Raw genomic sequence first — 24,703 nt, 5'->3', positions numbered from 1 at the left:
GTCGGTTTTCCTCCTTCCCTACTCCCACCCTCCTTTTGGAGACATAATGCAGGGGTTGTAAAGCAATCTCTAAATAACGTGCCTGCCGTCACTTGCCAGTGAGGAATCCTGGGCTTTTAAAAGAGTTTTTGAATCGGCTTTTTGATGCCAGTGCTTTCCTCCTCTATGTTCTAATTGCTCTTGGAACAAATCTCTAGCGAAATAACTCAGAGCATGAAAAAATAGGTGATTGAAAAATGATTGAGAGATGCAGCATTCCTCTTGCCTATGTTAGATCCGTTACCTGTGAATTTCCGATTCTGAGGACTCGGTTAAAGTGCAGAGCTCCTAGTTAGTGGAAACCTGGCATTCTGCTGCCCTAAGCTTCAAATCTGTTGTCCTACGTGAACAGCCTGTATCCCATTCAGAGGGCTATACGACAGCTTAAGCATGCATTTAACTGCTTCACTCAAGTACTTCAGGATCCTCTTTGAGAGTAAATTTGCAAACCCAGTAGGTTGAGAAGATGGTTTTATTTTGCAGCGCATGGAAAACATTTGATACCAAAAGGAATACAAGAATCTTAAGGGGTCCTTCAAGCACAGCCACATTGAGTAAAAACAAATATTACAGCTTTGGATTGATTTTTAACTGCTTTATCGCAGGTCTAAATCCGGAAAGCTTAAAAGTAATGGAACTGTAAAGACTGTTGAATGTTTGGATAGTTCTAGTTTACTTCACAGTTTGAACCTTTGGATTTAATTTTTTTGAGTGTTTTTTTCTGTAGTTGTGAGAATCACAAATTTCTCTTAATACAGGCAAATGTCCTCAACTCGAAATGCTTTAAGCAAAATAGAAACCACTGTAAGGCTTACAATAAAACGGTAAAAGTCTCTAGCAGTACGAGGAGTGCTTTGAAAAAGCTATCGATGTACGACATATTTCCTTCTCAATTTTAAACCATTTGTCCAGATGTTGAAGTGAGTATTTTTTGGACCCAAAAACGTAGCTTTCCTCCATTTCTTGTACAATTAGGCTTCCACTTCGATTGCAGAGGTTGCAGACACTAATGAACCGGGTTTGAGTTGGCAGCGGGACTCGATCTGCATGAGCTTCATTTCAAAATACTCAAGCAGTTCAACTCACAAGTCAACATTATTTTTTATAACAGTTTGGCAACTTAGCACTAACTGCTGGAAAGTGCCGAATGTGGCTCTTTACATGACTGAAGAGTAGTAGCAACATTTTCAGAAGATTTGAATTTTGTGCTGTGTTTTTGTTGGATTCTGATGAATCTCGCACTGAGCTTTAAGAGCTTGTTTTACGTGAAGCTCTATGTGGCGTCGTACTTGTGCATAAATATCATGGGCACTATCAGCAATCAATAAAACTTTATCCAGTTTTGGTTTAGGAGGGCTGGATCCTTCTGTTTCAGTGTTGCTTACCTGAAATATAAAAGTGTAGTTTCCTCGGATAGAGTAGATTGGGAAGTTTCGTGGTGGTGACACTTCTAAATACACAATTGTGTACACATGTATGATTATTAATGTTGTGAATAGCTGTTGAAATCTCTCCACTATACACATGTACCTAGGGCATATTTCTTAATGTCATTGTATTTCTTTAGGCAGAGCTGCTCTGTTATTTTCTTTACCTTGTGTGTATGACAGTGTGTGTCATCCATGCGTTTTCCTGAAAATACATAATAATACATACAAATCTGTGCTAGTTTCCATCCCTTTGTGTTTCTCTCTAATTATAGGTCATCTATTTTATAAATTTGGAATCACAGAATCCGACTGGTATCGAATCAAGCAAAGCATAGACTCCAAATGCCGAACAGCCTGGAGGCGGAAGCAGCGAGGCCAGAGTCTTGCCGTGAAAAGCTTCTCCAGGCGAACACCTTCGTCATCATCTTATGGTGGTTCAGGTAAAAAAAAAATAAAAAAAATAAAAAGTTTCCAGAGACATGGAAACTTGTAGTAATAATGCCATTTGTTTTTTAATAGACCTTGCAACAATTTTTATCTTAAGCTATAGTTACAACAGGTGCATATTTTGCCCGCAAATTCAAGTATTTTTATGTAAAGAATATACATGGAGAAACCCACACTTTCAATTCGTTTTTTTTTTTCAATGAATTTTGTATTATTGCATATGTTTTTTGAAGTACCATTTATCATTGGCAAGAAGGCCTCTCCATTACAGTATGAACATATGTCTGCAGTGCTCCTCAAGCAGTGACTGCAGTATTCATTTTCTAATTGAAGCCAGCCACTCATAGTTAAATCACTGTGGGCTTCAGTGCAAGCCAGCCACCTTCTGGTACATTCAGAATCTTTGATAGCCTCCTGGGGCTTGTACCATGGTTGGTCCCTTGCAGCATGAACCTACGATACTGTTTCACCTACAAATTGCAGTCACTCTCCTGGCTGAGGTGCACTGTTGATCCAAGAAGGGAAGTCAGAGGTTTGTCTTTGCTCATAAAGAGAAGAGGGAGAAGGGAGACTGACACTAAAACAGTAGTAAAATAGCGATTTGTCAGAAATTAAAGTGTGGTATATTCTGGTGTGCGTGAGATTTTAGCTTTGTTGATTTGTACATACTCTGAGCTCCTGGCTTCAGCAGTGTGGTTGGGACTGTCCCTCCCCACGTGCTAACTGAAAGAATTCACAAAGTGCAGCATCGTATATATATCTTACCATGTTAATCTTTGGGTAGAAGGTCAAAATATTTATCTGCAACTGATGTTCATAAGTGGAGTCAAGTGAATAAATCTTCCTCGGTGTGCTAACACTATTTAGTAGGACGTGCTAAATTTTGTTCATAAAGTATTTTCCTCTGAAGAAATTAAATATGTTGTAGCTGATTCTGTATTTCCACATAGGTGCGTAGGCATGAATAATAATAACAAATGAAAAATACTGACCTAAGAAGTGTTCTCATAGGACATTTCTGGCTCATGCTTTTAATATAAAGCAGTGTTATGGGACATTTGTACATCATATATTAAAAACAGGGTTTTGGAAGTGAGCCCAAAGAAAAGGAAGTAAGTTTATTTGCCTGCATAAAATTTTTGGTTGCATGTTAACACTAACCACTGTATCTCATGCAAAGAATGCCAAAATCTGCTTTCAATGGAAAATTTTATGTGCTGGAACTGGGAATCATATCCAAAATCCTCAAATTAAAACAACTAATCAACCTAATGATAACCATAAGCTATATATGTTGATGGGATTTTTATTTTCAGTCTCTTTAGAATAAAAATGCAGTAGTAAGTTGATATTATAGGCCTGAGCTCATTAGGCTGTACCCATTGACTTTTGTTGAGATTTATTATTAAAAAATGTTGATCTTTAATCTCCTGTCTTTAATCTCCTGGTTTGGAGATTTGGGGAGACCGTTATAGAGATGTAAAACACAGAATCAGGCTCAGTGAGTTCTTGACGTTAGAAGACTGTAAGGTGGTGTTTTTTGTTTTTGTTTTTTTTGCTAAGCTGAAAACTGCAATTGTTTTCATTGTAGGCTGGTCGCAGTTTCACAAACCCAATTTGTGAATAAATTGTCATGGGTACAGATACCCGTGCTGTCTGAGCGGGCAGGAGCAGCATGGTACAGACACGCAGGAGGTGGTTCTGCAAAAGTCACCGTGGTGTTTTGGGTTGTGCACCCAGGTTTTCTGCCACCTGGGCCTCTCACTCACCCATCTCAGCTCCCCCGTCCCCACGATAGCACATTAGTGACTGCAGGTCCTTAGGAAGATGTCTTTGGTCCTAAATCTGATGAAGGTCAGCTAAGGCATCTTGACATGTCATTTGCAGGACTACATATATATATATACACATAAGCTGTGCAGCCAAAAGTAGAGTACTGGCAATAGCATTAACAGCTGCCTTTGGTAATGGTACATGAAAATGTTCCATGGATTCAGAGTTTTTTGTTAATTTTGTTTAAAATATTGCTCTTACTCAGAATGTCGTTGGCGTCGTTTTCTGGGAGGCTATAAAGATGTTAGCTGAATTCACCACTGCTTTCACACCCACTGTGAAAAAGTAGAAAAACAGCCCACTTCTCCGAACCGGGCGGTCCTTTAAAAATTAGCATTCCAAAATCAGGTGGGAAAGGAATTTCACCTGAAGAAAGAAGTATGAGGAAAAGGAGGAGGGTTGGGATTAAGGGCTGAATGAGGGAAAAGAGGAAAAGATAAAAGGCAACCACAGGGGTTCACACACTGTCTGAGGAGGTAACTTCTGCATGACAGGGCTGTAATTCCACTGCTCTGTTCAGGTAACTTCGTGAACCTCTCAGACTTTGCCTTTGTGGTTTGACATCTCTGGAAGCCCTCGATGGAATTACAGCATCATAATTCACAGGCATCTGTTCTTTATTATATCCACTGTATAGTGGATATAGCAGAATTCCTGCTGCCAGCTAGCAGGAAAGAGAAGTAATATTTCACAGCTCTGAAGTAAAGGAGGTCTGTATTTCACAGTTATGACAACATAGCTGTCAAATATGGCTTTTTAAAGTGTTACATATGAACCCAGACAGTTTTTATGGTAGCGTTTGTTTCAGGGGGCAAGTTAAGGTGAGCCTTGAATGGTCTGGAATTCAGCTACTTGAGAATCTGTCTTTCCCACTATTGTTAGTTGGAGCTGTTAAGGTCAGCTCCTGGGTGCTGCACCCTCCAGCAGAATACCCGTGGTTGGGTCCACCGAGTCGGTACGTACCGAACAGGCATTTTGGTTGTTCATCTGTTTGGCAAAATACAGCAGCTCTCTGAAAAGGTAGCACTTAAAGTTGAACAAATAAATTATTGTGAATGATTCCTGTGTTGTGTTTACACAAAAAGATGCAAGGCTGCAAAGGATGCGCGGATGTGCAGCACAGATTCTGGTGTAACATCTTCATGGGCTCTAAAGAACACATTGTGCCCCCAGATTAAATATGATAAACCTCACCTATTTGTAGGAGTACTTAAGCCCTCTGATTTACAAAATGATGATAATTTCCCAGGGAAGGTTTAGGGCATACTCTAGAAGATTTTCCCATAGCCTTTACAAAGCACTTTTTTAAAAGATGCTCTGTTGCCATCAACAGATGCCCTGAGTAAGTTCACAGTATTGTGGTGTCTGCCATTCATTTGAGCTGTTCTGAAAACATCATTGGGATGTTTAAATATAATTTTGAGGGCCTGAGTGTGGATAAATGAACACCACATTCCCTGCATGAACCTTTTCCTTAGTTTGGTAGTGTTTTTCTGATTATGAACTTGTAATATATTGTAGCTTGTGTTAAAGTTGGGACCGAAAGGTGGACCAGAAAAGACTCCAACCCAAGCCAGTTATTTGGCTTGAAGTAATATTTTTTCAGCATTTTTTCAAGGTAGCTTTCTATTATACTTTACTGTAAAAATGCATGTTTAAATCAGCAGGAAGTTATTGGCACTTTCTTCAAATGTTGTAATGTTCTCCTATGTAGAATCATAGAATAATAGAATATCCTGAGTTGGAAGGGACCCACAAGGATCATCGAGTCCAACTCGGTGTGTATCAGAATATTTCCTTAAATGTTGCTGTGCTAAAAGTCTAGAATAGCTTCGTACTTTTCTGTTTGGCAGCAAAAATTTGTTGAACATCTCTACGTATCATTTTAAATAGTATTTGTGTTCTTGAAATAGTGTCAGATCAGCATGGTCACTGCTCTGCTGGACTTCTCCTGTGAGTTAGGGGACTTGATTTTACAGAACTGCTCTTCAGAAGCAATTAAAAGAAAAAAAAACAACAGTCTGAGACTCCCCTTCTGCAACCTGACTTCTGCTTCTCTGGCTCTGAGGAATTTTAAGGTTGGTTGAACACGGGAACAGGTTGCCCAGAGAGGTTGCAGAGACTCCATCTGCATCTGGTCACGGTCCCAAGCAACCTGTGCTGGCTGAACATGAACAGGGGGGTTGGACTAGGTGACCTCCAGGGGTCCTTAACAACCTCATCTGTTCTGTGATTTTGTGGTTCTTATAAGCATTGAGTTATTGCACACACAATAAATAATTCTGAAATGTTTACATCTAAAAAGGGTTGCTCTTCTTCTGCACTTGTTGGACACGTCAAAACTTTGAGGCTTTTTATGCTCGTTGTGCGTAAAAGTCTTATGTAGCGTGTGGCTTTGATTTGCATTGTGCAGTTAAAAATGATAACAGATTTCCTCCCTCTTCTGTTTATCATAAGGAAAAATTAGCTGTGGAAATGCCATGGAAAGCAAGAGGCTGAGCACATCATCCTTACATAGACCTGACGAGGTTTTAGCACTGTACTTCTGTGATACTGTTCGAGTGTTAAGAGCTGAAGAGGAAGTGATCTGCAGACAAAAAGCATGTCTAAGGAAGCTGGTGGGAAAAGATGAATGAATGCCTCTTCTGTCCTTCATCCTCAAAGACATCCATTAAGATTGTTCTACATTTAATTGACTATGCAGATTTACAGTAGCCACAAGATTTATGGGTTGCATAAAGTTGTTGTAGCAGACAGTTAAGTTAAGGCAGAATTTGTTTCCTGTTTTTTTCCTGTCTTTTCCATTCAAAGCTGTTGCTTTTTGTTGGACTTGAGGTATTAACTGCAGTGAATTGCTCCTCTCAGAGCCAACGTGTTAGTCTTTAATGTGTGCTTTTGTCCCTCATTTTTCCTGATAGGAGTTGTACCCATGGCTGCCATGATAATTTAGCTAGATATTCTTTGTAAAAATGTTAGCAGTCTGCGGAGGGAAGGGAGTAGGAAATGAGTTTTTTGAGAGGAGGATTAATTGAAGAGTGCCATCTCTCCCTTTCTTTTAATTTCTCTTAAGATTGTTAAAGCTGTTATCGCAATTTTCCATGTTGGAATTATTAATTAGGTCTATGACTTTGGGATTTACATGTAGATTTGGGCTGAAGGGCTCAGCTCTGCCAAGATGTCACACGCAAAAATGGGTATTGCAGCCAAATCTTCAACGCTGCTCTGCAAAATTGGAGTGCTGGAGCACTCCTGAGTCAGGCTGAGATAATGGCTTACAGGATACAGATTTATTTCTGCGAATTGCTCAGTAGTGGGGCTTTATCCTACTTCGTGTTTTTGAAGACTGCTTCTATCTACCCTTTAACCTTTCCTTGTTAGGAAATGATACCAAGCAAGTGAGAAAACACAAGGTAGGTTGTACGCAGAAGCATGGAGCTGAGAGGCCTGTAGTAAACCCAGTTTGAGTAACAGGACGTGAGAAAGGAGACTAAACTTGAATCCTGTCTGCTGCAGAATCCGTACCTCCTACGTTTCCTTCCAAAATGAGAAGCCAGATGCTCAACTGATAAATACGAAGCATAACGAGAATAGGAAGGAATTATAAAATGCCAAAGGTTTTGTCTTTGAAGTGAGGAATTTTTAAAATTGATCTGAGCTGAAAGTTAAACACATACTCTTAAAACAGTTACAAATTACATTTGTTTGACAAATCTAATCTTGTTCTGAAATGTTTGAGAAAGATTAGCTTTGAAAAATGTGACGAGTAACTTTTACGGAGGGTGATTTTGCCAACTCCTGAGCGTTTGTCTGACAAGACAGACTTACTGAGGCTAAATTTTCTTTGACTCACAAGCAGACGCAGTAAATAAATGGAAAATGTGAAAAGTCCAATTTCAGTTTCTGAGGAAGGAATATTTCAGCAGTTACTTTTTTCTCTTTTTCTCCTGTATCGCAACTTAGCCACCTGTGGAGTGGTCAGTGCAGCATTTTCTGTTGTCTGGGTAGCTCCCAAAGCTCTTCCCTCTCACGGAGGGTGCTTTGGGGATGCCCCAGGTCAGGAGCACGGTCTTGGCACTATATACCCCGTTCGGCTGATGTCAAAGTACCCCTGAGTAGTGCAATGGAAGACTTCACAGCAAGAGTTCAGCTGTGCAGTTTCTGAGTGCCAGGGATTCTCTAATGTATCAAAGTTGTAAATGTGAAGCCAGATAGTTTACATGAGAGTGATTTATAACTGTTGACGTATCCTCTATTCAAGCTGTGTGCTATTCATGTTTGTGTTTATTTTTAATGGAGATTGTTTAAAAATGGATAAATATTACTTTTGTCTGGTCAGATATTTAGAGAAAAACAAATATAAAAGATGTGTTTTTAGACACTGCTCAATCCTCTTCTTTATTCCTAAAAAGAAAAAAAAAATGGGGGGGTAGGAGGAAGGGAAGACTGTGGCTGTTGCACTGAAGTCAAACTGGAAAACTATTTGTAGGTAACCCTAGTTGGTTAGGTAAGACGTACAGTATGACTGCATTCGGTGCATATCCTCTCTTCCCAGTTCGGAACAGCTTAATAATTTCTGGCATCTGCGAAGCAAAAGATGGTTTTTAAATAAAGTTTAAAATGCATTTCAATATGTGCATATAATACATATGTAAATATATATATGCTTTCCCTGATGGTGCTTATTTCTTTGATTTCACTTCATTGCATCACTTTCCCGATTAGAAAATGAATACTAATTATAAATGCATCTTAGCGTGTGCTCAGAAGTACAGCATTGCAGTTTGTGTAGTGCTAGCTGAGCCTACAGGAAAAGTACTGTGAAAAAAGTTATTAAATCTGGAAGTGAAGCAAGTATCTAACCTGCCTTGTGTCCCAAGTCCACTTTTGTGGTTAGTGATGTATATGCGTATCTATACATACACTCCAATATATGAAGTTATGTATATACACACACACATCGAAATGAAGGATGATGTATTTGGACACCATGGTTTGACCAGATGGTGAATTGCAGCTCAGCTGTTGAGTTACTTAGAGACTGAGAAGACAAAATCACAGCTGTACGGACTAGCAGTAGCCTGTGAGAAGCAAGATGAGTTACAGTGGGCATTCTTAGCCATTTAGGATCCTCGCAAAATGCTATTTTATGAAATAAAAACTAAGCATTAATTGCATAAGGAAACTTGCAGAATGATCTAGTATCAGAATTTGAACAAATCACATTTTTCTTTGGCTGCCACTGCAGTTTTTCATACCGCAGCCAGGACTTTTGTACCAGTCGTGATTTGTTAATCCAGTCCTGAATTCTTCACAGCAATACCGTACAACAGTGCAGGAAATACCAGGATTGTACAGTAACCGACTGGGCTATATTTAAGAAATGATGTATTTTTTTGGAGTTACCTACTAGTCAAATGTAAGGTATTAAATAGATAGCAAAAACATGGACTTGTTATGTTTTACTGAGTTGGTGCATTAGTGCTCTGGTTGTAGTTACATATTTGCAGATTGTTGACATAATTACAGCTGTTTAGTTGAATTGTTAGGCAACTCAACTTTTCAACAAATAAGTAAATACTAGCTCAGTGGTATTGAATTAGTGTCCAATTCCCATGGTCAGACTTAAACTCAGAATTGTGTTTTTCCACAAACATTTGCAGACATGATGAAAAAAAAACACAAATGGATAATTTTATTAAAGAACATTTCCAGTAAAATATTTGTATGATTGGATAAAGCTCAGTCTTTTGAAAGTAACATTCTGTTTCCAGAATAAATCTTAGGGTATTAAGTAGAGGTATTAAAAATTTATGAAAACCAGAACCTGGTGTGTTGGTTCAGTAACCATCCATCACATTTAAAAAAAAACAAAACAAAAACCACGTCAGCCATCAATCATCTCTGAGCAGGATGAGGGCCTTGTAGTCTTTATTTAAACAATACATAACATCTTGTAAGAAAATTATCTACAATGGAAGTAGAGTGACACTGTTTCTTAAATATTTTCATTACCGTTTCCTGTACTTGGACAGTTTGAAAGCCCTGTAGTATTGAATGCTACTGCGTGTTAGATCTTAATGTGTTTTATGTTACCATGCAGCATAAGTCATGGTCAGAGCAATAAATACTCTCGAAAAATTGTAAAACAAATGTAGCACTTCAAAGATTTCATATGATATATTTTCGTAGCATAGCAAAAGAAAACCATTAAACTGATTACAGAAATACTGTATGTAAAAAGCCTTGCTTCATATTCCTTACTCTAAAAGACTGTTAGGACCGTCCTGTTCTCCCAGTTGTCTCAGATTAAAAACAAACAACAAAACTGGGACTCATGCTGAATTTTACTAATCTGCATGATACTAGGATGTTTCAAGGATTTTCCCAGCAGTGTGTACTTGAACTTGTCACATGCTGCCGAAGTGTCATTGTTCTGTAAGCTCCGCTGCCTTTCCTGACTCTTAAAAGGAAAAGGGGTATCCCGCAGTGGTCACCTGCTGGTGGTGGATTCCACACAATCAGCCTCTTCTCCCTCGTTTTCCAGTTCAACCTCTTAGTACAGACATTATTAGTCTCAATATCGTTGACCATATGCATAAAAACTCCAGGTTTCAAAAAAAAAAAAAAAAAAGTTTGGTTGTATATTAGAAAACAATTTTAGTTCTTTTTACTTGCATTTTACCTCTTATATTTATGATGCTCTTTTCCCTAAAGCCAGAAAGCCTGTAAGTAAATATGCAGTATGTCAACTTCTGATGCAAGTTGTTTTCCTCTTGAAATCATGCGATGATTTTCCTGGTGAGTGACACAGTGACCAGAAGAAAGTGGTCAGGTCCTTTGGTTTTATCCTCTGCATACATTTGCACTAGGAGCACTTTCAGAACCCTTTAATTTCCAGTTTTCATCCACGTCCAGAAATTGACCTGCTTTTTTTTTTTTTTTTTTTTTTTTTTGTTAATTGTGCTGAGGCTTCTCTCTGTCTGGGACATCTCATGTTCTGTCCTCAGTATTTGGAGAGGGAGAAAAAGTCTGTGTGTGTCAACGTGAAAAAGATCAGGGATTTTGAAAACTGAGACATTATCATAGAATTTGACTTTGTGGGAGTCAGCTGTGAGATGATTTAGAGGGTGATTTTTGCACTTTTTTTTTTTTTAGTAGTAGTAGATCACGGTATTATAGTGATGTAAGCAGTAATATTTCTCAGCTACACAGGTGCACATAAGAAAGTGTTAAACTGCCTACGAAATGTGTGTGTTTTTCCTGTGATACTACTTTTACATTTGCAGAACCCTTAATCTAGATTCAAAAGATAGCTTTTAGATGTTTGCTTTCTTGGAGACAAAATAACCTTTGGGACTCCACTGGAACTTGTAGCAAATCTGTGGGTGAGCAGTGACCATGCATAAAGAATATTAAGGTATAAAAATGAGCTGCATCTGCTTACTGACTGCGTTTGTTTTCCACGGTTTTTAAGTATGCATTGTTGCATGGCCGCTGGCATGAGATCTGCAAATCTAATAGAGCTGCATTTTTGTCTCTTTCAGAGGGTTCGCAGAGTGCAGTTTCAGCCTCTAATGAGATCCAACAGAACCAGCCCCAGGCACTACATTATGCACTAGCCAATGCTCAGCAGGTCCAGATCCACCAAATAGGAGAAGATGGACAAGTCCAAGTAGTATGTACTCAACCTTTTCTACATTATTCTTTTTAAACAATCTGTGTTACTGCAGACTTTGCTTCAGTTGAAATTTATTTATTTTATTTTTAAGAAAGGACCTATCGTCAGTTCTTAAGCATGATTTTCAGAAAATAAACATTGAAGGCTTATAAAAAAACCCACAACTTTTAAAGATTTTTTTTTGGCAAAAATCTCAGTGCAGGATTTGCTCACAAAATTGTTACAGATAAACGCACGTTGATTACTCTGACTAGTATTAAGTAGTCAAGTCTCTACTTGGCCATTTGCTTGCACAGTTACTATAATAATAGCAGACCTACAAAATGTACAATTTAAATGTAAGAAGTAGTTCTGACAGTGACTTTCAAAACAAAACCACATTTGATTCATAGAGTCAGATTCATTTATTTTCATTTTTAAAAATAACTGCATTTTAAAGCATTTTTGAACATCTGTTAGCTGAGCCCTTTACATGTGTATCCATTCAGATACGAATATATAAGTGAAAGTTATAATATTGATATTTGTTGACCACAAGACTCTTTATCAAAGACTCTTTATCCACTGCAACCTATGGCCTAAGTGTTGTCATCATTTGTCTTAAATATGGGGATGTCTCTGAAGCATAAGAAAGTGGTACTGCTTTTTCAATTCAAGGGAATGATGTGTATAGGTCAGTCTGAGCAATTAGTAGGGGAGTAGTCATCTACACTGTTGAATTGAATGCCAAGGATTTGCTGAATATCTAGAAACTTCAAGAGTTACAATTCAGAAAGATTTTTGGAATTCATGGACAAACTAAGCACACTGTCCTTGAAGGCCAGCAATGTATCTGCAAAAGATGAGTGAGCAGTTGTTTTTTGGAATGCTGCGTGTTACAAAGGTGAAGAAAGTCACCTTCTTCCCCCCTTTCCCCAGACAAAAAAAAAAAAATCACTTATTTGAAAATACTATAAATGGATCTTTTAGATGTTCAGTGTTTTTTTCCTGGGAGCCCTGAGAGCTTGATGTTAAGGAGGGAAAGTGATTCTAATCTCAACATGGACTGGGCTGTGCTCTAATTTTATATACAGTCTCTATTGTCAGAGTGATACTTTCAGTATGTTTTTTCTCCCTATAAATAGACAGTTTCCTTCCAAAGGAAATGAAACTGTTTGAAATAGAGGGATCTGTGTTTCTTTGAAAATCACATGCAATTGTTCTTGCGTTATAAAATAAGAAGAGCTTTTGACAGAATTCCAAATGATTATCTTTAATCTCTGTCTCATGCAAGCATATTAAAACGAACACAAAGCCTTATAAACCCTGAAGGAGGTTATTTAGAATCCAATCTCCCTTCAGGTACATCATAGTAGCAATGACTTCTCAAGGCTGGTCAGGGTGCATGAGGAATTCCTTCCACTTTCTTATCCATGTTTTGATCAAATGATAGGCACGATACCTTTCTGAAGTGGCGGGTATGGCCAGCAACACAAAGCATTAACCTTATTAAAACCGTTAGGGCAGATTCTCAGCTAATATAAGCCAGTGGAACTGCATTCAAATTAATAACTTCGTGCCAATTTATAACAGCCTGGGAGATGGTTGTTAGCATGGAACTGTACCTCACCATAACTTTGTGAATTTATAGAGTTATGGATACTTACAGATACCTTCTAAGAGTAACTATTTGTGAGTAGTTTTGTCACATCTGTTTTGAGAACTGAGTTTCTAAGTTCTTTAAATGGGTTTCTTGTTTTGAACACACAGGTTTAGGAGAGCTAATCTACCCAAGCAAGTTAGTCCTATATTTTGTGTATCAGTCAAAAATTGCAGATGCTTCTTTTGTAGAGAAATGTTATTTAATTACATAACTGTTATTTATTGTGTCCATTTCCTTTTCCTCCTACATGAAAATGAACAATTTTCTCTTCAAAACTCATTTCAGTTATACTTTGCATGAAAATATGGTGAAATGTTGTTACACTTTTTGAAAGCAATTTTTAATGTTTTTCATTTAGTAAGTATTTTGCTTCCATCTACAACTGAGAATACGTTAAGCTGTATTGAATCCAAGTTATTAGTTTCTTCCTCTAGTTTTGGTTTTCTTCTGATGCTTCCTGGTGTCTTTTTTTTGTTGTGGATCCCGCAGGGACATCTCCACATAGCCCAAGTTCCTCAAGGCGAGCAAGTCCAGATCACGCAGGACAGTGAGGTGAGCCAAAAACTTGGGTACCTATGGAGCAGGCAGTGGCCTGGATGTAGGGTCCCAGTTCTAAAACTGCACCTCTGGGAACTCTTGCAGCACGCTACAGGGACTGTGAGGGTAGAAGTGAGCTGGAGCCAGGATAAAATGCGTGCCCCAGCAGTAAATGCAATATGCTATTTGTCTTTTTTATTTCCCCTTGACCTTTTTTCCTTTAGTACTTCCAGAGTGTTACAGGAAAACTGTAAGTGTGTTACAGTCAAACTACATCTTTTAAGATAAATCTGTTTGCTACATCTATTAAGGTAACTACATCTATTAAGATAAATTCTGGATTGAAGTGAATTTACTTTCATTATGGATCAAGTAATCTGGCACTGCACTATTTGCACTTCATATTTTTTTTTTTCCATAAAAATAGTACAGGAAAATAGAAATGGATAAATCCAATACTGAACCCCCCAATTTCAACTTTTTTTTCCCACTCAGGCAGAACAACTGAAGCCATCTCAATTTACCTGAGTTGAGGGTCTTGTTGGTTATTTAGGAATGTAAAGAGACTCCTAATGGCAAAGGCTTCTGTCAGATGTCTTTTGCTCTTAGAGTTTGTTTATATGAAAAAGGAATAGCAAAATAAAGTTAAGCATAAATACAGACCACAATATTTACTCTGTATGATTTCCCTGTAGAGTTTTTTTTAACTCAACATTAAGCATATCTGCTTGTGGGTTAGTTTAATCCATTTCCAAAGTACCCTAAATAACATCTCGTAAAACCACTTATGGTGAGGAGGAATACTGATGACACAGGGGGAGGTACTGCAGAGTAAATATAATAAATATTATATAAATATTACAGCTAAAGGCAGTAGTCTTGACAGAGCTTGTCAGACCTACAGAAGAAAGGAAGGGTCAGAATGTTTTGGGAATGCATAGTGTGCTATAATGAAGTTGAAGCAGTTTTAAAAGCCCCTGGAAAAAAAAATCGGATTCATCAGCTACTAGTTGTAAATGATCCTGAGGTTTAAACACCAGCGTCCATTGGTTGGGAGTTTCCTGTATGTAAGAATTTTAAGCACTACATTTGTCTGTGACAGATGAAGACATCTGGTTTTGAATTTATTGCAATGTACACAGCTTCAAAAAGGACGATGTGTTGCCAGTAAAAGAAAATGTAGAAAATATGCAAATCAAAGAACTAAAATTCTTTCCTGGAATGTTGTATTTCACTGCAAGTCTTGGTGTTAGAGTAACTGTTTTTTCTTAATCTGTGTGCTTTTAAAAAGGCATCTCTGAGCATATGAATAAAAACTCAGTTTGTAATGAAACTGCTTTCATTTTTAGATTTTGTAGCTACAGTTGCATTTAAAGTACATGATTCAGATTTTTTTTTGTAGTAGATGTGATTCCTGTAGTAGAACTATATTTGCCTTTATCAAAACTCGATATCAAAAACATGTTAGCATAGGCAGTGACTAGCACTCCATACAAATAAATATTACGCTGCTAATTCTAGTTTAGTGAGGCTTTCACTTACATTTTTAGTTTTATATAAGTAAAAATGAAAATCTTACCTCAAAGGCCATACGATCAGACTTTGCATGAAAGTGCTGTACATTACACACTATCTTTCAAAAATGAAAACATGCGGGTGCTGAAAAACCTCCTTGCTTTTTTAAAAGTCTGTTTATCCTCTGTGGTTAAAGTGCCGAGCATTGAAGTGTAGCTGAATTGCCAAAATAGCCCTCAGAAGAATTTCCTAAATTAATAGATTTCCTTAATATTGAAGTTGTTTAATAATGAGATGAGAAACAGGCCTTTTTCAGGATAGAGAACTTTCTGAATTCCCAACTTGTATTTATTGTCAATGCTCTTATTTTACAGGGAAACCTACAGATACATCAAGTTCATGTTGGTCAAGACGGGCAGGTAGGAACAGAGCTGAGTTTTAAGCAGCATTTTACTTTATAATTGTTGTTGCAATTGGAATGATTTGGCATTACTGGTGTCTGTTTCAGAGAACAAAATCTGTTCTGGCCTTTGTTTAAATAAAAACTTGCAAAATGAGACAACAAACTTAGTATTTTGTCTGTGGACTAAAACTATTTGACCAAACTTATATCATTCCTCCTGCAATATAATTTATCCCTGTGTTTTATACTTTCTTTGGCCTCTTCACTCGTATGTTTACTAACGGGATTGATTATATTACGTACAGTATGTTCTTTTCCGTGTTATCAACTGTCACTGTGGCCAGATGTGGACTGCAGTCTGTGCAAACCTAAGAACATTTATTGCTGAGTTTTAAGCAGCTATTTTTTCATTATATGACTGTCTTGGGAGAAACTGATCTTTCACATCTGCTTTTGTTCTTTTTGATAAGATGGCTTTATTAGGTGCTTAGGCATACATGAGGTAAGAAAAAAGTTTTTGCTTTGAGTGATGAGTCAGTAAATGTTTAAATTAGCAGAATTTCCATGTCAGGTGTTGGCAAAATTGTTAACATCTGATCTCAGACATGCTTTACTAAATGCTGAATTATTACAATACCCACAGCACAAGAATATTCTGGTAGGAAGCTTTCTAGCCAGGCCACTTGAAAAATTTTGTTATGTTTCTTCTTGTTCGTGTTGAATAATAATAAGCTGTGAGACATATGGCTAGAACTTGAGTACTGCACTGAATTGAAAAGGCTTAGACCACAAAGGTTCTTGAACTCTAAGGCCTTGAAAAGTTATTGGTACTCTAAACTTTTGACCGCATACAGTGTTTTATATGGGGAAGCAATCTAATCTGTATTTTAAAAAATCAAGATTAAAAAAAACCCTGCACTTCAAATCCTTGTTACTGAGAATTTAATCCAGAATACATTTGCAGAAGTGAGACTAAGAAAGGTGATTTTTTGGAGACATATCAGAACCTTTGTTTTAGAACTTAATCTTCACTTTTCCTTATGAGGAAAATATTGCTATCAAAATTATGTTGTCTTAGAAAATTAATATTGGGTGATGGTGTATATCTCTGACAATGACATGTATGGATTAATTTGTATTTGGTGTATTAAATAATACATATTCATAACAAGTATGCCACAAATTGCATCTCTCACATAAAAACAAATACTGTAGTCTAGAAAACTGTTGCAAATCCAGGCTGTTTTTGAGAGAAATGCTTGGATGATAAATGTTTTCCTGGAAATCCCCCTTGCTAGGCAGGGACCTGTGAGTCCTCTCATACAACAATAACATCAGGCTGTGTCTCGTGCTAAAATAGTTACGAAGTTAAAAAAGCTTACAAAATCCAAATGCGCATAAATTGTGGGTTTTGGTGATCATCTGACCAAGTTGCATTAGTACCTGGAAAATAAAGCTGCACTGGAAAAACGGTGTTCTGAAAGTGCTTGGTTGTAAATGTGTGTGCACGTGTGGGTATATCTATATGGGTACATTGTTCACTGAAGTGTGTGACAGTATACACAAGATAGGGAAGAAAAGCAGGATTTAATTGATTTCTGTTGAAATCAACATCAGTAGGTTATCTGTATGAAGGCATCAGTGCTATTACATACCGTGTATACGATAGAGATAATTTGGTACTAAGTGGTTGTGGCTGTGTATGTAGGAAGTGAAGTTTAGCATCCAGCTTTTCCAAGGAACCTTTTATTTTTTTCTTCATGCTCTCAGCTGCATTTTAGTGCAGAAGAGTACCTGCTGTCCCGTGGGACTTGGCAGCCTGGCGTTGTCACGCTTCAGCTGGCATCTGCACTAATCCACAGCAACCTTTAAGCATCTCCAAAAGCACTCACTGCTTAACGCTTTTCCAGTGGACCAAAAAAAAAAAAAATAGGAGCAAGCAACTATTTAGGGGATTTTATCTCCTTTCTTTGCTAGACATTGAAACCTTCAGCAGCAGTTGGAGCCCTGTGGGGCTGTTTTGCAGTGAAGTGGATGAGTAGCACTCACATGATTCCTTGCAGCAGCTGCGTGCGCCTTATGCCAGGGGGTAGAGGGGAGCTCCGTGGCTCAACTGGCTTCTGCTGATCAGCTGATCTGTGCCGAGCGACCTTTTTTTGAGCTATTAGCTCATAAAAAAAGTGCAAAGGAAAATGAGTTAAACTAAATTCTGTTTGTGGTTTAAGAATGGAAGTTGAAACTAATACATTTTCCTTGGCACTCGCAGTGGGATAAGAGCACAAAAACCTGTCATATGATACGGTTTGGTGGTAATGGAAGTCAAACAATCCGGTAGCTTGCAGTCATCTGTACATGACCTGTGATCAAAAGGACTTCTGTGGTTTTCCCACCTGTCCATTACTTTTCAGGAGACGGTCTTTTTTTTCCTCGTTAGGAAATCCAGTGCACTCTGCCAGGGGACACCAAAAAATATTGATAATAGGGAAAGTGAGTAATGTGTCACATTTGAGACCTTAGTCAGCTATCAAATATTCTTAGCTGACCAATATGTACTTATTAATAGTACGAGGTCTCAGCTTGGCTTCATAATGTTCCCTTTGAAAATTCATCTTATTCTTCTGTTTCCCATGTATTATCATACACTTCCCAGCCTTCAAATATTCTGCCTGTTCAGACGAGGTTTAGGTCTGCCTCTTGATGCAGGTTTTTGCTCTGAACCACAACTTAAAGGTTTACAAGAAGCCGGGGCTGCAACGCATGGAGCTGATAACTTCATAAGAACAAAAGTAAAAAATGGCATAAATTGGCTGTGAAATGTTATCAGTAAACCCTTCAAGGTGATAGATACGTTTTACGCCTTGTGATGCTGGCAGTAAATGGTAGCTTCTCTGCAGAGTGTTGCAGTTGTTGATTTCTTTTTCTCCCCCCAACCCCACTCTGAATCGTCCGTCCTGGTAGTTGCACTGAATTTAGATCTTGTTTTTCTGGCATCATTGTTCATGGAACTAATGAAATCATGCCAAAAAGAAAAACTCTCTACCTACACATGTGTTCTATTAGCTGAAAGCTTCATATTTCAATGCACGTTTAATAAAAATACCAAACTGCAAAAATAATTAGACTTCGTATTAACTAACACTTGAAGCCTTTGACCAGTGGGGATTTCTGTGGGCTTGGCATTTTATACCTGTGAATTAGGAGAAGTTTTCTGATGTGTCTCTCTCTTTCCTCTGATCACCTGGCCTCCTTTTTCCCGAACTTCATCATTTTCTTCTTTTGTCAACTTCCATGTCCCACATCCCAGGAGGTGCTGAGTGTGCATCCTGCAGAAGCTGTGCTGACATGGTGCCACACGGTTTGGAAATCTATTGGGGTGTAGAGGGGTAGAAGAGGCTGACTTCAGCAGTTTGACAGTCCTTGATATCATGTTTTAGACACTCTTTTTTTTTTTTTACATCTGCACAGCCAGTGTTTCTCCATTGTAGAAATTAATTAAAATGACACCAGGCAAATGATCTTCAACTAATAGCCTTAGTTTTTAAATTAAAAATTTAATGCACTTTAAAATCTAAAATAAGATCATATATATTACTGGAGAGCTGATAATTTGTTCTGCTCAATGAACAAATAATTAATAAGAGTAGCAGCATTAGTTCACTTAATCTCAAGTATCAGTATCTGTAGGTAAGTTAGAATAATGAGGGGATCCAGAACAAACAGTACGTAGGGTTTAGCAGCAAAAAGCTAGCAAATGTAAATTGCTTTTGTACTCTCATTCTTCCTCCTGTGTGTATGAAATAAACACGTAGAATTGCTTCTTGATTCATTACCATTTTCAAAAAGAAACTTGACATCTTAGATAGTTGTAGACACAGTCTCTTCTAGATAAATTTGTCATCAGTGGTACACTGAGATGGATCCACAACTGTTGAGTTACGTATACCTAGAGAGCGAGGGGGTCACCTTAATAACACTAACACATTTTTCTGCTGCTCAATGAGGCATTCGTACGTTATCTCCTACTGAACTTTGGCCCTGACCTTGCTGCTGGGGGCTTTGGGGCAGTTCTGAGATCTGGGAGAGTTCAGGTGCAGGGCTGTGGAGGTGGCTCACCAAGTAAGCTTTAGAAAAGCATCCTCAATATATGCGTGATGATTGTTAAGAGAGTTCGTGAATCCACGATCAGAAAAGAGATTCTTGCAAAATTGCCATTGTGATGGAGAAAATACAGCAGACTCCAGTGCTGCAAAGTAGCAGCTAGCTGCTGTTGGGCCTTAAAAGTTAGGATATACACGGGTATGAGAAACAGATCGGCGAAGGCTTGTCTTTAATGTCCTCAGGAGGAGAATGAATCTGATGTCTTGTTCAGATCTGGTTTCAATACACGCAGCACACCCTGTAATACAGCGCAGGAGGAGATATGACCTCACCACCTATGTTTGAAACATCTGTCCTACTTCTGTACTCTGCTGTAGTCTGAAGCGAAGGGCAAGCTGTTAAATCTTTGAGCGATGGAAAAGAGAGAAATGGTTCCAAATGTTCAGAAGAAACCCTGCTCATTCTAATAATTCCACGTAAAATCCAGGGACCGTTACTTGCGATCAGATCAAACTAAAATGAGAATAGGTTTGTTTGTAGAAGAAATAACTCATGAGCTTACGTTAAGCCTCTTTTGACCTCCCTGACAATTACTGAGATGCTCACACTTGGCTTTTAGCGAGGGCACCATGGTTTTTTAATGTCCAATTTAGTCCGTAACTTGAGCGTGATTTTCAGTTATACAAACAAAAATGTGTTGAAATATTAACTCGGCTTCTGCTCACTTCTATGCGTTTTGCAGATGTTATTTCATTGAGAGAGAAACCGTCTAAAGTATTTTCTGAATATGCATTCTGATTGCCTTTGGAAATAGATACTGCACATTCTATCAATATTACCAACTTCAATAATACCATATTATCTGAAACAAAGAAAAGAACCGTATTTCACAGTTCTCAATTCTCATATAATGGATCTAATTAAAAAGTTCTGGATTTAAAAATCCTAAAAATTGTTATTGGGATTCTTTGGTCAAGAATGATTATAATGTAGGAGTGTTTTTTCCTGGCCCTAATTTTTAAGCAGTAGAGGGCAGTAGTATTAAGATGATTGTCAGCTACCTTCTCAGCAAAAACTAAGAAATGAGGAGGAAATTTGAAGTGCAGGGAATGTGCTGCTCCGACATCAACCTTGTAAACTGTCGTACCATGGGGACAGAGACACATTCACAGTGTGAGTCTTTCTGCATGCATTGCTGACATAGGGGCTGTGTGTGCACGCGTGTGTGCTTGTGTGCGAAGGAGGGAGAGGAAGAAGACCTTACGTTCTGCACCAGCTGTAGTAGTAGATTGAAAAAGCTTTGTCCTGTTTCAGCACATCTGCTTTGAATAATATGCACAGAGAAACAAACAGGATTGTTAGAAGAAAAACAACAAAATTAAAGACCCAATATAGTGCAGCTGGAACTCAGACACTGCCTGTATGGTTTTGAAAAAGTAACTGGTTATTTCTAAGTGACTCTTTGCTAATAGGTTGTACTGAAGTCTTGCAGGTCGGCTGTATTTTTAGGAGCAAAAATGAACAGAATGATTTTGAAACAAAATGGGAAAAAAAAAAGTGCTTTATGCAAATTTGATGTAGAAGCACTATGTACTTATGGATAAAGTAAGATTACTTAAACTTTAGCAAGAGCATTTTAATTGCAATGTTTCCTTTTTTTTTTTTTTTTTTCTTCACGAGGATTGTCCTTTGTTGCACATACACTCCTTTGGCAGCCTACAGAAGAGCTCTTCTCCACTTTAAATTCTTTTCTTGCTAGCAGATAAACCAAAATACATGCCAGACTTACAGACTTCTAAGTTCTGAAAACTTAGTCTTCTAGAGAAGGTAGTACTTCAGTTAAACATTTATTTTAGGACATGAAAATCAAGAAAAATAATCTTAAAACAGTTAAGTATATTAAGATTTACAGATCTGTATGGATTAAAAAAAAATAAACTTGAAAAAAAAAACTTTATGAGAATTTTAGGTATTGAATTTATAGAATTTAACATGCATTTGTAGAAGGTTTGCACCTCTTTTGTAATTGTAAACCAGGGTATGATGCTGTCCAGTGGCATAGCAGCTGATCTTCCATGGTCCTTGTCATCGTGGTTCTGTTACAAGTAGCTCACTGCACGTTGTTATATTTGACAACAGAACAATGAATTTCTTTACTCAATAATAGGAGATGATATTGGGGAAAACGCAGTTCCATAACAGCAGTCAAGAAAATATAAGAGACTATGAACTAAAGTGCAGAAGGGGATCTGCTACTTAGGATACATTAATGGAAAAAAATACACTCTCTGTAGTTGGAGAATGCAAAAATAATTCTGATCTTTCACTGAAAACGCCAAGTATGTTTTACTACCTAACATAATTTATCCACTTTCAGAGAAAATGCTGAGTGATTTAGAAGCTCATTGAAAGTCAATGAGGCCTTGCTCTATAGATGAGGTACCATTTTTGAAAACCACTTGTGTTGTAAATCCAGGGATTCTGTTTTGGTAAGACTTAAACTCTAATCCAGTGAGGAGGGGACCATTTCTGTCCATGTCTGTGTCACTGCGTTAAACGATCCTTCTGCCTTTCAGCTGCCTTGGAGAGCCTGGCAGTGAGTGTACTTTTTCAAACACGATGAGCACGTGTGCTTACTCGTTGTGTATAATTGTATTTCTCTCCTGGATAATTATGTGGAATTTCAGAAATGAGTTATTGAACGGCTAAGTTCTTCAGACGTTGCAGAAAGCTGTAGCAGATACTGAAAGCCACAATGACTGGAAAGTTGCTTCAGTTTTTATTCTTCTGGTTTTAAATGTCAAAACGTGTAAAGTATTTTATTTTTCTCTGTAAAGATCCGTGATGTTCTGTTACAAAAAAGTGATTGCTATTTTTTTTATTATTCATAGATTCAAAGTAAAGAAAAGGCAGAAAATCTTTTTTCTTTTTTTCACTTCAGTAGGAGTTTCACTGCATTAACCTGCCCACATATAGCAATTCTCGTGACTTTTACTGCTTAAAGTTGCTTTGTAGCTCCTTTCCTATACAAATATTTTTTAAAAGGGGGTAGGAGGGCAACCCTGGCAAATTTTAAGCAGTGTACAAAAAGGGTAACTAGTCGCTGCTATAATTTTGTTGTCTCCTTCACCTTGCTGAGATTTAAGTTCTTTTTCTTCCCGTTGTTCTGTCCCCAACTTCTTACTGCTTAATTATGCGTTCTGCTGGGAAGGCAGTAAAAAAATATCTTTTATACCAGAGAGTCAGCAGTATCACATCCCTGCTGACTTTATTGGGTCACAAGTTTCATTAGTAAACTGGCTGTATTTGGTTTTGTCTGCGCTTTTTTGTGCCAGAAGGTACTGCTTTATTTTACAGAGAAAGCCGGCGATGTTCGTGCTGGCCTGATGCATCCCCAGAACACTATCCTGAACTGGGTCAAGAGGAAAAACTGTTTTTCCAGCAGCATGGCCCATTCTCAAATGTAGTCATCTTTGAAGCCCTGATGGCAGTCAGGTGTTCCATTTTCCACTCTAAGACATGTTCATTACTACGTTTTTCTGTTCCAAGATGTAACGGCTATACATTGGCAGTCCCTGGAGCAGTTTGGTATTCGTGAAATTGAACCCGATTTCATTCATCATGATGGATAAATATTCCCTCCTTTTCAGAGTGCTTTCAGAGTGCTTAGCAAGGACTTCTAGAGTCTTTGCCTGTTTTCCATTTGTTATTCAAGTTTACATTAAGCCAGTGGGAGAGCAGACAAGACAAGATGAATCTCTGTGATGATGGGCAGAAAATATACAACTGCTCTGTTTGGTTTTGGTTTTGTTTCATTGGAGTTTTGCATGGGAGGAGTGGCACCATTTCCCAGCTAAATTAATACTATTAATAACAACTACTTAGATGAATTTATTTACCATTATGATATCCCCAGCTATGGAAAATAATTTTTCATTGGGTGGTTGCTGATCCTGAATGCTGGCTTAACTTTGTTTTTTTTTTTTTTATTCACATTGGATTGGGATTGATCTGATGATTTTTTGGAAAATTAACATATATTTGCATTTTCTTCCCTTGACTTTAAAGCAGTTATTATGTGCTGATGAAGTAATCATAAAAGATAAGCTCACTGCACACGTGTGGGATGACACAAGCAGTAGCTATTGCACGTCAGTCCCCTTAGTGCATGAACAAACTGATCTGTGTGTGGTGACATTTTCCTCTAAATGTAATAGTGGAAATAGTACTTTGTTGTGCCAGTACATATCCAAGTAGATTTTACATGTTGAAAAGGAAGGAAACATGGAAGAAAGGAACAGGCTTAACCAAGTTTATCGGGAATGGAAGAAAGGAATTGCTACTTTGGAGATAAACCACGTATTAAGCTGCTGTTACAGTGCACTTCGGGTTTGGTGTGCAGCTATTCATGTGCTGCAGTCTGTTAAAGGTCATTAATTGTTGTCATTCTGCTGCTCAGCATCTCTTTTAAGATGTGAGCTCAGGAAACCTTGGGCAGGCCTGCCCTCTGCTCGGGGTCTCCTCTGAAGTCCACTAATGCTCCCTGGGTACCACAATACTTGCCTGAGATTTCGAAAACCCTTCTTGTTTTACCAGTTGAATTATGAACGAGATAAAGTCTAAATGTAAACTTCAAATCTTGCCTCGAGGTTGTCCTGTCAGATTTAAGGAGTGTGGGCCTAGTCCAGCAGACTGAGAAATTTCTTCCGCATGATGCAGCGCTGGGCTGCTCTGAACTAATTCAACTGCGTACGTAGGACGAATGTAAACATTTCAAATTGCTATTTCTCATTTCAAATCTAACCATTTCCTTCTGCTTTAATCTACAAGTGTAATTTAGGCAAGCTGCAACAAAAAGTCTTATTACAAAGTGAGCCTCCCTAATCAGAAAGTAGGAGGCTGGCCGTGCAAAGCCAAAGCAGCAGAAGGATGCAACTCGGGTAAAGAACCTTTCAAGTCAGCTTATTTAAGATGTTTTCCCATGTTTTGATGATCAGTAATTACTACACTTCAGCACCACACAGTGCTTTGCCTTGCTTTTTTTCGTCTTTTCTACTTTGGGACCCAGCCTACCTTCATAT

The 24,703-nt window shown here is 38.0% G+C and overlaps 1 protein-coding gene across 8 annotated transcripts in view; it reads left to right on the top strand.

Moving 5' to 3' along the window:
- Positions 1–24,703, top strand: part of BANP (BTG3 associated nuclear protein) — a 144,918-nt gene that overhangs the window by 61,304 nt on the left and 58,911 nt on the right. For 4 of the 8 annotated variants that reach the window (XM_072043898.1, XM_027465795.3, XM_027465798.3 and 1 more), the window contains exons 8-11: positions 1,742–1,909; positions 11,294–11,424; positions 13,550–13,621; positions 15,496–15,540. In XM_072043898.1, the coding sequence (XP_071899999.1) occupies positions 1,742–1,909; positions 11,294–11,424; positions 13,550–13,621; positions 15,496–15,540 (416 nt within the window). Of the gene's footprint in view, positions 1–1,741; positions 1,910–6,206; positions 9,862–11,293; positions 11,425–13,549; positions 13,622–15,495; positions 15,541–24,703 lie in introns of those variants that run through there. The other 4 variants (XM_027465797.3, XM_027465799.3, XM_072043900.1 and 1 more) reach the window with 2 other exon arrangements.

Source organism: Anas platyrhynchos, chromosome 12, assembly GCF_047663525.1.
Source record: "Anas platyrhynchos isolate ZD024472 breed Pekin duck chromosome 12, IASCAAS_PekinDuck_T2T, whole genome shotgun sequence".
In the NCBI taxonomy this organism is placed as follows: Eukaryota; Metazoa; Chordata; class Aves; order Anseriformes; family Anatidae; genus Anas; species Anas platyrhynchos.
The sequence above is the reverse complement of the archived record's forward strand: the minus strand, read 5'-3'. Positions and strand labels throughout refer to the sequence as shown.